Raw genomic sequence first — 12800 nt, 5'->3', positions numbered from 1 at the left:
ACTACCATGAAATGATGCACAGCACTCCTTCCAACTGAAAAAAATTTGTTTCAAAATGAAAAAAGGAAAGGCAATAGGTGCATACAGCATCAATGAAATTTGCCTATTATTCATAGATGGTAAACCTTAAAGACTGGCCTATTGAGAACTCCTAACACCAGCTGAGGGATACTAACTTGTGAGGTTGATATGCTGATTGCACTATGTGACATATTAGATGAACCAGAAATCAAGATTTACATTCTCTCCCATTTGTTCAAAGTCCCTGCTAGCCATTTTGGGTCTTTTATGACTCTAGAACAGCCTTTCTAAGCAGATAATCTGTCTCTGTCATTATATTGTCTGGGATGATCAATTCTGACTACCAAAGGAGAATAGAGTTACTGTCATGCAGTAAAGGCTGAGATGTAGGTGTATAGTTGATTTGGTGTTTATCATTCCCTGAGGTAAAATGTATTGAAAAACTCTTACAAATTCATCCATTTGGATTTTTAAAGGCTTAAATTTGCAATATTTTGCCAACTGACCAACTCAGATATAGACTGAGAGAAGAAAAACCTGGAACCAGTGATAAGACATGGAGGAAAGCCAAAGGCCTTGGGACCAAATTTAAAAGTACTTGTAATATCCACCTGTATTTAGTTATTATTCACCTTTTGTTGGCAGTTACCAAGATCCTAGTTACCAAGAAACCAAGTTTCTTCACCCACCACTGGACATACAGTGTTTGATGATAGTTAAATGTACCAATAGTCCAAGTCATATAAAAAGGTGAGTAGTACAGAAGTGGATTATGATAAATTGGGTTTGGGAAGGGAATAAGAGTGCTAGTAACTGTGCATGTTTTGCATATATAAAGAATGTTGTGCAAGACACATTTGGAAATATACCTATAGGAAGAAGGGTATGAGTGTGAGGTAGCAAAGTGTAGAATGTACTGAAGATGACAGTCATGATATTATTGAACCTCAACTTCTTCTAGCTAACTACCTCAATGATATGCAAAATACAAGTAGAGGAGTGGGTTGGGGGAGTGACATTAATTTAGTTTTGGTCTTGCTTAATTTGAGGTACCTACAGAATGTCCTGTTAGAGATGTAAATTCAGAGTTCTATCAATGTAATTCTATCAATGTAATTCAAGAAGAGTTTGGGGCTGGAGATATAGATTGGAGATCCTCCATGTATAAACACATCTGCCTATGTTAATGAAATTGTCCAAGGAGCCTCAGTAAAATGAGAAGAGGAACAGGATACAATTTTGGAGAACTGAGATTTAAAAGACTGGCAAAAGTGAAGGTGTCCACAGAATGTAGGAGTACTAATTTAAAATGATGTCACAGAAACAGCAAGAAAAATGTTTCAAGAAAGGAAGAGTGAAAATGATACCAGACCCTACAGAAAAAAATCATAAGAAGGCCATGGGTGTCCTCAGCAGAGGGAGTTGTCATAGAACGAAAGGGGTGATGAACAAAATTTACATTTTCATAAGTTTGGCTGTGAAGGGAAAGAACAAAACAGGAAAATGGCCTCATCCAGATGAAGACTAGAAAGCGAGTACACTGGAGAGCCATGATATGACTCAGTTTCTCCTTGACTTCTAGAATTCTCATTGCTACCAAATAAATACATATGTTCACTAATTGCTTGCAAAGTTGTATTTATTTTTCAGATTCAGTCAATAAAAGAACAAAAAGACTCATAATGGCAACTCACATTTTGAGTGACATACAAATGTTTAGTTATTCTCATTATTTAAGTCATTATTTTTGTTCACTTACAAAATAAATACCTGGTCTGTTACAACTGGAAAGGTAATGCTATTTACTATTAACTGACTGTTGAGGTCGTAGATTGTTGGCACATGTCTAAGCAGGAACACGTCGTGATGTGCCTGTATCTGTAAGGTATTTTACCGCCATCAGGACAGTCAAGAAAAATTTTTCTGAACTCATAGTTTTCTTCTTGGCAGCAAAGGCATGAATTTTTCAACTGAAAGTTATCATAATCATACCTTAAAAAAAGAAAATTAGGTAATAAATATTTTCAGAATGTCTTCTGAAATAAATTGACATCAATGTTCAAATTCTAATTGTCTAAGTGATTTAGCAAGTCTTCCAACAAATTTATTCTTTCCCTACACCTTGCATTTCCCCCTTTACTGTAAACTTCTGGTGTGGATTCATTATAATTGGTATGTAAGACCAAAAAAAAAAAAAAAAAAAAAGAAAATGAAAAATGTCCAAAATGGAGAGATTTACCATTTCATAATTAGAGCATTATGGTGCAAAAAATATAAACAAAACATTTTTTAAATATACAACTTAATACCAAATTATTATTCTCCATATATTAATCTACATGTAAAAGTGTACAAAAGAAAAAATATGTAATATATGTTATGTCTAAAATGTAAGCAACTTTTTAAAAAATCACTTTTAAGCAAGAGTATTTGCTTAAGTAATCTCTGTAATCACTATATGAAAATAAATACATTTGTCATAAATGTATTATGTTTTACTTATTTAGAAAACTACTTCAAAATAATTAATTACTATTTAAAATGTTTATTTTGATTTGCAGGTATTAATATTTTCATTTTAACCAGGTCCTGATCATTAGCTCTCATGTAAACATTTGTCCATGTAATGTTTTAAACGCTTAATTTTCTCCACAGTGTTCCAAAATTAATGCACAGTATACATTCAAGGAAAAACTTACCTGAGAGTCTTTTTGCATTCCCCTATGCATCTTGCCATCTCAAATTTTTTCTTGCAACCATTGTAGTTAACAGTCACATTCACGGGTGAAGATCTGCAATTAGTTTTACCTAGGATAACAGAGTCAAAAATGATGTTCAACATTAACAATTGCTAAGTCTCAGTTTTCTTAACCATGAAATAGAGAATAATAACAACAAATACTTCACAATGTTATTGAAAGGGATTAACTGTCTCAACACCCAGAACAAGGTACCTGGTTAATACTCAATAAATGTTATTATTCTATGATTACTATCATAGGAGAAGAAGAAATAAAAGAAGGAGGAGGAAGGGAAGCAGGTAGAAGGAGGAAGGAAGAAAGAGGAGGGAAGGAAGAAAAGGCAGAGAGATGGTTGTTTCTGATATCCATTTTCTCATTGCTGATCATCCTTATGATCTAATACAACAATTTACAACATAACCTACTGATGTTAGGAGAGCAAACTAATTTTTTTCCATGAAAATTAAATGTTCTCCCTTGTAAACATCACTGGTTTTTACTGGGAAGAATGCTGCAACCAACATGCATGAGAAAATATAATACTTTGTATTAATTGTTAGTTTATGCATATGGGTTAGATTACCTATTGTGTTTAAAACACAGGGTACTTTCTATTAATGATCTGCCATTTTGTTTTAAAGAAACACTAAATTTTTGTCAACAGTTTACATTTCCTCCGTATGTGGAACTTGATTTTACTTACATGTATAGCAACAGTTATTTGAATCATAGACTCTGCCTTCCTATAGGGGTAAGAGAAAAAGAAACAGACTGAAAAACCTCTGTATTTTTCTATAAATAATATAACATTTGTTAACTTATTGAAATAGCATCCCAAAACGGGAAATGGAACAGATAGACACGCTGATCTCAGATCCAGTCAGCACAGACGGGAGAGTATAGCAATAAAAATTAGACTATTGACACCAAATTTTTTCAACAGTAGTTAGAAAGGGGAAAACAATGTTTAAATTAAATTCTTCTTTAAAATAAAATACCAAAAAATAAAAAATTACTCCTCCCTATTTGAATTGAAAAAAAAATACTTTAATAATAACATTACTACTTGACACTAAGTTTCTCACGGGCAGGATTTTCGCCTTATAAATTATCATACCCTCAAACTTATCAATGTCTCAAAGTAAAAACTCAGTAAATGTTGAAAGCCAACACTGGAGTTCTAAAATAAAACTTTAAACTATATTATCAATTATAGCTTCAGAAAGAAAAAATAGTTAAATTTAAACCTTCCTTAGTAATTTAAACTTAAGCATTCATTAATACAAAACCTTCACCATATTTTCGGGGGATAAAAATTGCGGCACAAAGAGAGATCTGAACAGTACACATTTATGTGATTATGTTAAAAAATATGTTCTTTTACAGAGAATGATTAAGCTGAATCCATGAACCTTGAAAAAAATAGTTTTTTGTTTCTTTAAAAAACAGTAACATGCTTTCTACAGTAACTTACTTCTAGACTAGCACTAGATTAAGTTTTATAGAACCTGCAAATATATATTTGATATGAAAAATATACTTGTCAATAAAAGGTGTATGACATAACTGGAATGGAATCTACAAGAGATGTATAACTATTGTCCAGGCACAAACTTTTCCAAATAAGGAAGAAGACAGGTTGCGTTTATATTTAACATGAGAAGTGAACTTTGTTGATCACTGCTTAAGAGGATGACTTACTTCTGCACACCAAGTCTGCTTTGGGCAGTCTTGTACCACCGCAACGAAACCTGTGCTGTGGCAGAAGTAGGAGACACATGGGTTGCTGGGGTCACCAAATGAAGCACCAACCTGGGAGGGAGGGAGGGGGAAAGAACAAATGAGTATTCATCTTGATTTCTTTTTCAGGTTGACAGTAAAATCTGTAATTCTTTTTTCAAATTTATAATGTTTAGTGAATTTCCAGAGGCACTTTCAGCTATTAGATGAATATTGAAGAAAAGGTGGATTAAAGTCTTCTACTTCCATGAATAAATCAAATGTCTTCACTGAGAGCACAGAATGTGTCAAGAGTCTCAATCCTCAAATTAAGATTCATCTATAGTAGCGCTATTATATTTTTCAAGGATTTTAAAGAAAAATCCCACAAGATATCTTCTATCTTTCTGTGTGTTCCTGTGCTTTTAAAGCTCTCTAGATTGCTTTATAATTACTTTATGTTTAAAATTCAAACATCAGTTTGGGAAATTCCATTCATATCAGGCCCTCAAACCACAATTGAACTTTCTGGTAAACTGAAATTTTATTATTTCAACTATTTTGCATATAAATTATTAGAGGTAAAACTTTTCTTTGTTCTTTAAACATCGTCGCATTTTACATTTCAAAACTGTCATAGGTTCTCAAGTCAGATAATCTTTGGAAACTAAAATTTAAGAAGCTCAGGTAGAAATGTGAGTGTAATAAATGAGTTATATCAAATTAAATTATTATTAAATCATAGGCTCTGTTTTATGTATTTCCTAACATACCACATATTTTATTTTATATTTAGATTGTTGTAATATTTAGTATCACCAGTTCAAATTTATTAATATCAGTTTGAGAATCATCTGGTTTTTATGGCTTTGTGATACTTTTCCTAGAAAGTTAAATTACTTTCCAATATGTCAAATCAGTTGTCAAATCCAGCCCTGAATATACTGTGTTGCTATATCCCTATAGTAGAGCTCTAGTCTTTGGGGTTTTCTTATTTGATCTCTGACAGTTCGGCCATCTAATCTTTCTAATTATAATTACAGTTTCACTCTGTTCATTGATTTGAACATTGTATGTCTTCTCCATTTCATGAGACCCATGGGAAATTTTGTTCAGAAGCTCCATTGCTAGGTTAATGATCAAGTATATTGCCCCCTTGGAAGCAAGTTATGGTGGATATTGCATTTGACCTTTCTTTTGTAATGAATATGGGAAAAAAATAAACAAATTCCACTCCACCATAATCTATGAGTTTTTCATATTAGCTGAAAGAGCCTGCATTTATTCATAATTATATTAATAAAAGTGTTTTAAAGTAGAAATGACCTTACCTCATAGTCGGTATTGTTAAATAAACATGTTCTTGGTTCTGAAAAATAAGTACATATTTTACCCTAAGATAAATACTATAATTTTTTTATTTACAAAACAGACATTGTATATGAGATCATATTTACCAACCAATAAGGAAACATTATAATGTTTCTTCCCATAACACCATGATCTCCTTTTAACCTACTGATTACATTCATAACTGGGTTTCCCCTGCTCCAAAGATAGTAAGTTTTAAGAGGGCAAGTATTGATTCTGCTTTATTTATCACACCCATCAAGCATTTGACTCATATTAGTAGCTCAATAAATATCTCTTGAATGTGTGAATAAGTAAACAACTATTCAATTCAATTCAAATAATGTATTATGAGTACATACCACAGTACCCGATTTCACAGCAGGTATCATTAGCTTTGAACTTTACAAGCCTCTCTTCAGTTTTGCATGTGGGTGGAGAAGGACACTCCTTGGGTTTACAGTCTACGGTCTTTGCATTGGTACAGGTGCATCTGTGGCAATTGGCAGTCCATATGTCTCCAGGCTACAAAAACAAACCAAGTTTAGACTTCTATTTGAATACAGGAATGACAGCAAATTTGGATTAAAGTAGAGACAAACTGTGTACTTACAGACTTCTTTTCTCCCAGTGGACCATGACAAACTGTTAACATGAAATGACAAATGCTAATTAAATTCGGCAAAATATAACAGTCAATTATTTGTAGATAACCACCAGGTTGACCAGTACTGAACTGGCACTAGTATTTCAGAGATACAGAATTATGAAGGATTGTAAGGTGCTTTAAGGTGGATAAATCACCTCCCCCTACTTTGAGCAAACTGTCTTTAGCAAGCATATATATATTTCCTATTTTTACAATCCTCAGAAAGGATAATTCTTGACCTCTCCTGTCAGTGGTCAACAAATCTTATGGCTACTGTTTTACTTATTGTTTCACTTTCTGACTTCTGTCTCCACAATCCTAAAAGTCACCAAGACCTCATAATTACCAGTCCCAAGTGCTCTTTCTCAGCTTTTCAAGTTCCCTACAATAGTTGACATTTTTTTACCTCTCACCTTCTTGAAAACGTTCTTCCTTCAGATTGAACACTCTGAAATTCCTGTTAGCAGCTCTTCCTCCTCCCTCTCATTTTGTCTCTATTCTTCTCACTGGTACCTTTCTCCATCTTTACAGTATCCACTGTAACATCAAGTGGATGACTCTCAAACTTCTAGTTCCTGTATAAACATCTCTTGTGAGCTACGGACCCAGATCTCCCTTGGCCTAATAAACAGCACTTCGGCAGATTTAAAAGAACCTCAGACACGTGCACAAAATGTGCACAAAATAGATTGAATCATTTTTCCCCTAAAACCAGTTTTTCATCTAAGCTGGCCACCTCCTGTTAAGGACTGAACTATGCTTTCAAATACTTAAGCTTAAAACTTAGAAGTCATCTTGATTATTTCCTTTCCATCATTTGGCATTGAACCAATTGCAAAATCTTGTATCCTTATCCTCACTTGAATCCCTTCCTTTCCTGATTTTACTTGTTACAATACTACTCCAGGATCTTAGTATCTTTTTTTTTTTTAACATCTTTATTGGAGTATAATTGCTTTACAATGGTGTGTTAGTTTCTGCTTTATAGCAAAGTGAATCAGTTATACATATACATATGTCCCCATATCTCTTCCCTCTTGCATCTCCCTCCCTCCCACCCTCCCTATCCCACCACTCTAGGTGGTCACAAAGCACCGAGCTGATCTCCCTGTGCTATACGACTGCTTCCCACTAGCTCTCTATTTTACGTTTGATAGTGTATATATGTCCATGCCACTCTCTCACCTTGTCCCAGCTTACCCTTCCCCCTCCCCGTATCCTTAAGCAGGACCTTAGTATCTTTGACCTAGCAGAATCTGGTTTTTTGGGGGAAGTCTGACTCAGTCTTCTTTCTAATCCAGTCAATTGTCTGTGTCATAGGTAGAATAGTTTTCCTAAAGCCTACTTTTCATTTCATCATTGCTTCGATCAAGAACTTCTGATACCCCTTACAGTCTTGTAAACTAAATACCTTATTTTGGCGTTCTGCCTTCTGAGGTTGCCATAACATGTCTCCAATCTACCATCTCGACCTTCTCTCACTTCTTTCATTTACATACCCTGAATTAGACTACTTATTGTTCTCAAATTCCAATTCTCTAATGAAATACCCGAGAATCCTTCCAAAGTATACAATATATGTAACATGTGTGACACATAACATGTGCTTGCTATATAATACATAGGTCACATATTTCACTGTGAAATTTATTTTCAGCCTTATATGAAAATTGCTTATGTTTCTTTGAAAATCTCCCTACTCCCACTCTATCCTAAGATCAGAGAATGATTTTTTTGGTAACTTTTGCCACTTTGTACAAAGCACATCACATTGGCTTGATAATTTTAGAGGAACTCAAAGTCCTCTAAAAGTATTGAACTCTGGTTACACCTAATTTTTCTTGCTAAAATTCAGTCCTCAAAAAAAGCTGGAATTATTTAGCTTAAAAAATACTATCGAGCAGCAATATTTTGATCATGGTATCATATAGTTAAATGAAACAATTTATTTAGTAAACTCTATTTTGACTAAGTGACAAGATGCATTTGTTTGGTTTGGCTTTATTATTTATTTGGCTTTATTATTTATTTATTATTATTGGCTTTATTATTTATTTGGCTTTATTATTGTGTGTGACAAAACAAACTATCATTCACTATTTATTTGGTGAATAAAAGCTAAATTCATACACTTCAAGTTTTCCTATTCTATCACACTTCCATAGCTAGTGAGTTTCATTGGCATGACCTCTGAAATTTTATTTACAAGAAAAACCATTAATGTAGGATGATTGATTTTCAAGTGGAGGTAAGCTTACCTGGAGGCGGTGGAAGTGATACTGGACATCCTGTGTAAAAACAGACACCTCACATTAATCTCTAAAGTTACTGGAATAGGTTTGGAATAAATATAGTTTTCTAATCACTGAAAATACATGGCCACATTGCTAGTCTTACAAACAGACATATTCCCATCAATCTTTCCTTTCTACTCCTCATGGCATTTGATATTCCGCCATTAGAAAGTGTTTCCTTTAGATTTCAAATTTTAATGGGAGGAAAATATAAGAATCAAAAGGAGGAATGAGAATCAAGGTAAACTTCTCTTCAAAATTTCTCGGAAGACAGTTCTGATAAATAGGACAATAAAATATATAATCAAACAAGGAAAAGGATAACTCAGATATAGAAAAGATATGTGTTATTAGTTGCCTGGTTTTAATCCTTTAAGAATTTTTATCCTCTTTTTGTCTTACAATATTTTAATCTTGTTCTGTCTCCACTCCCACAAAATGCTTTAAACTGCTTATTTTTTTTTTTATTGAGGTTTCACTTATCACAAAGTTTGGTCAACCTAACAATCCACTCAAATTTCAAATTCTATTTCCAAACTGCTAAAATTCAGATTAATATTTTTATTCTCTCTACCAAGCAGAAGGCTGAACTAGGAGTAACAGAATATTTGAGAAGAACTTGAAGTTTCTTTATGTTTGAGTAAAAGGACCCCAACAACTAATAGGTACATAAAAACAGAAAATAAATTAATTAAAGATGTGCAAGTTTGGGGCATAAAATATTTCTCTTTACTAAGGGACACTAGACTAATTTCCGATTATAAATGCTTAACAGATTACCAGAAACCAGCAACAGCAGAGAGAAATTGTGTTTAGGCATAAATATAGCAGAAATATTTCCCTACCCAGAATTCCCAGTTCACTGAAAAAATTTGTAACGGGAGGAATAAGATACAATCTCATACTCTCCACATTTCTTTCAGAGCAATTTTTCTAAAACCTATCTGAGCATATCATTCTCTTAACAAAATCTTTAAGGAGACCCCATTTATTATAAGGATAAAGTCTCATTTAAGTTTGGAAATAAGGTCCTTCTTAAACATTCCTTTGCTTACCTTTCTAATCTCATTTCTTCCCTGAACCTCATACGAATATTACCAATACCTGGTTGATTCCTGAAGTCACTCATGCTGTCTCAAGTCTCTGTCTTTTTAAGTGCCATTTGGCAGAAATTCCCTACTCAGCCTAGCCAATATTGAAATCAATGATCTCTTCCCTAATGCCTTCACTCAACCCTACCAACTAATACACAGAAATTAACAGTCTCAGTGCACTCCCAGGACCATAATTGTTGTGCACGTGTTTGAATAGCATTAAATACACTATAACGATAGTATCTGTTCCCATAATAATCTCTTCCAGGCTTCCCTGGTGGTGCAGTGGTTAAGAACCCGCCTGCCAATGAAGGAGACAGGGGTTTGAGCCCTGGTCTGGGAAGATCCCACATGCTGCAGAGCAGCTAAGCCCGCAAGCCACAACTACTGAGCCTGCATGCTGCAACTACTGAAGCCCACGCACCTAGAGCCCATGCTCTGCAACAAGAGAAGCCACCGCAATGAGACGCCCATGCACTGCAACACAGAGTAGGCCCCGCTCGCCGCAACTAGAGAAAGCCCACACGCAGCAATGAAGACCCAAGACAGACAAAAATAAAAACAAATTAAAAAATTAATTTATATTAAAAAAATAATCTCTCTCCCCCCCCACACACAAAGTAATAAAATGGCAAGGGCTGCTACAGAGTCTAGCACATATAAGATATTAAAGAAGTGTTAGTTGAATAAGTAACAAAGAAATTAGTACTTTTCCCATACTCGCCTGTTTTATTTTCATTTTCTTGATCTCCTGTTGCTACTACAGTGGTTTCTGTAAAAGGATAATGCTGTCATTTTATTTATTAAATAGCATGTACACATATCAAGTTTCTGTGTGTATGCGTGCACAAATGATCACACACATTCACGATTAAGGAAAGCTTCATGTGGAAGAGACAATTCATCCAGTGCATTTGGGTCATTTCATTTTACCTGGGTAGGACAATTTGGGGCTTGTTGTGATTCCATTTGACACTGAGGTGGAGCCTGCAGAAGGAAATATTTAAAATTTCAGGAATAGCACATTTCATAATCCCATTCTCAGAGATTTCAAGGTCATAACTAAGTCTTCCAGTGAGGGGTTCTGATAAAAGCCTAACCCAAAAAATCCTGGAGGAAAAAAAAATCTCTAGTTGAACTTCAAAGCCATATTCCAAAAGGAAATGTAGGATAATCTTCCTGGTCTTTCTTTCCTGTTTCTTTCCCACCACTCCTCTCCTCCAAACTCAACTCCTCATATATAATCACAGGCACACTGATCATTGAAGAGTCTGTATTGCTAGCATTCATCTGTTTGCATTCCAGTTCCAGAGGTTTCCTTGACTCCTGTGGAAGCAGTGACTGCTAAGAGAGGCACAAACGTGGTGAGTAGAGGGACTAAAAAAGCTAGAGTTTAACTTCAGGTAAGCTGCCCTGTCTTCTGAGATGCCACCAAGCAAGGTTCATTTATTTTTATTTGACCTACCTGTGGTAGAAATTACAAGAGCAGTGGTTGTTTCAGATGCTTCCTTGGAGGTACCTAAAATGAATAGGGAAAGAGCAGTGAACTTTTTCTGGTCTCAGAAGAGTGTGTCTGAAGACATCTTCACAAAGAATAAGAGTCTCAAAGCACCTGGAGTGTACTAGTACACCTACTAATGCTAGTTCATGCTCCTGCCATTGAAACAGAACAGGCCCTAACATAGCAACTCCTTGCTCAAAGAAGAATTGAGTATTTTCCTATGACCCTGGTAGCCTTATCACTTAAGGGCCCCCTTCTCTTAATGACAAAAACTTTTTTCACACTTAACTATTTTGCTTCCTATATCCTGGTTTCCTGGTTCTCACATATTAGTTTTTTGGGGAGAGTTGTATGAGTTGTTTATATATTTTGGATATTAACCCCTTGTCAGTCATATCATTTGTAAATATTATCTCTTATTCAGGAGGTTGTCTTTTGTTTTGTTGATGGTTTCCTTTGCTGTGCAAAAGCTTTTAAATTTAATTAGGTCTCATTAGCTTATTTCTTTTTATTGGTGTGTAGTTGCTTCACAATATTGTGTTAGTTTACACTGTACAGCAAAGTGAATCAGCTATATGTATGTATATATATATATATATATATATATATATATATATATATATATATATCTCCCCTCTTTTTTGGATTTCCTTCTCATTTAGGTCACCACAGAGCATTGAGTACAGTTCCCTGTGCTATACAGTAGGTTCTCATTAGTTATCTATTTTATACATAGTATCAATAGTGTATATATGTCAATCCCAATCTCCCAGTTCATCCCATCACCCCCCCTTTCCCCCCTGGTATCCATACTTTTGTTCTCTACAACTGTGTCTCTATTTCTGCTTTGTAAATAAGATCGTCTATACCGATTTTTTCAGATTCCACATATACGCGTTAATATACGATATATGTTTTTCTCTTTCTGACTCTTTCATGGTCCATCCATGTCTCTACAAATGACCCAATTTTGTTCCTTTTTATGGCCGAGCAATATTCCTTTGTATATATGTACCACATCTTTATCTATTCATCTGTCGATGGACACTTAGGTTGTTCCCATGTCCTGGCTGCTGTAAATAGTGCTGCAGTGAACATTGGGGTGCATGAGTCTTTTTGAATTATGGTTTTCTCTGGGTATATGCCCAGTAGTGGGATTGCTGGGTCATATGGTAGTTCTATTTTTAGCTTTTTAAGCAACCTCCATACTGTTCTCCATAGTGGCTGTATCAATTTACATTCCCACCAACAATGCATGAGGGTGCCCTTTTCTCCACACCCTCCCCAGCATTTATTGTTTGTAGATTTTTTGATGATGGCCATTCTGACCAAGATGGTGCAGGGAATAGGAGGACGTAGAGTTCATCTCTCTCCACAAATGCATCAATAGTACATCTACAGATGGAACAATTCTCACAGAACACCAGCTGG

The 12800-nt window shown here is 34.8% G+C and overlaps 1 protein-coding gene across 1 annotated transcript in view; it reads right to left on the bottom strand.

Annotated features, from left to right (window-relative positions):
• Window positions 1–1642: 1642 nt before the first annotated feature.
• Window positions 1643–12800, bottom strand: part of MUC19 (mucin 19, oligomeric) — a 119805-nt gene continuing 108647 nt past the window's right edge. Inside the window, exons 60-70 of the mRNA XM_082351374.1 lie at window positions 11334–11387; window positions 10802–10855; window positions 10593–10640; window positions 8739–8768; window positions 6445–6476; window positions 6194–6356; window positions 5813–5850; window positions 4464–4574; window positions 3466–3505; window positions 2721–2829; window positions 1643–2013 (exon numbers count right to left, since the gene is read on the bottom strand). Of these exons, the coding sequence (XP_082207500.1) occupies window positions 1830–2013; window positions 2721–2829; window positions 3466–3505; window positions 4464–4574; window positions 5813–5850; window positions 6194–6356; window positions 6445–6476; window positions 8739–8768; window positions 10593–10640; window positions 10802–10855; window positions 11334–11387 (863 nt within the window). The 3' untranslated portion in view covers window positions 1643–1829. The remainder of the gene's footprint in view (window positions 2014–2720; window positions 2830–3465; window positions 3506–4463; window positions 4575–5812; window positions 5851–6193; window positions 6357–6444; window positions 6477–8738; window positions 8769–10592; window positions 10641–10801; window positions 10856–11333; window positions 11388–12800) is intronic.

This window comes from Balaenoptera borealis, assembly GCF_965194805.1.
Source record: "Balaenoptera borealis genome assembly, chromosome: 13".
In the NCBI taxonomy this organism is placed as follows: domain Eukaryota; kingdom Metazoa; phylum Chordata; class Mammalia; order Artiodactyla; family Balaenopteridae; genus Balaenoptera; species Balaenoptera borealis.
The sequence above is the reverse complement of the archived record's forward strand: the minus strand, read 5'-3'. Positions and strand labels throughout refer to the sequence as shown.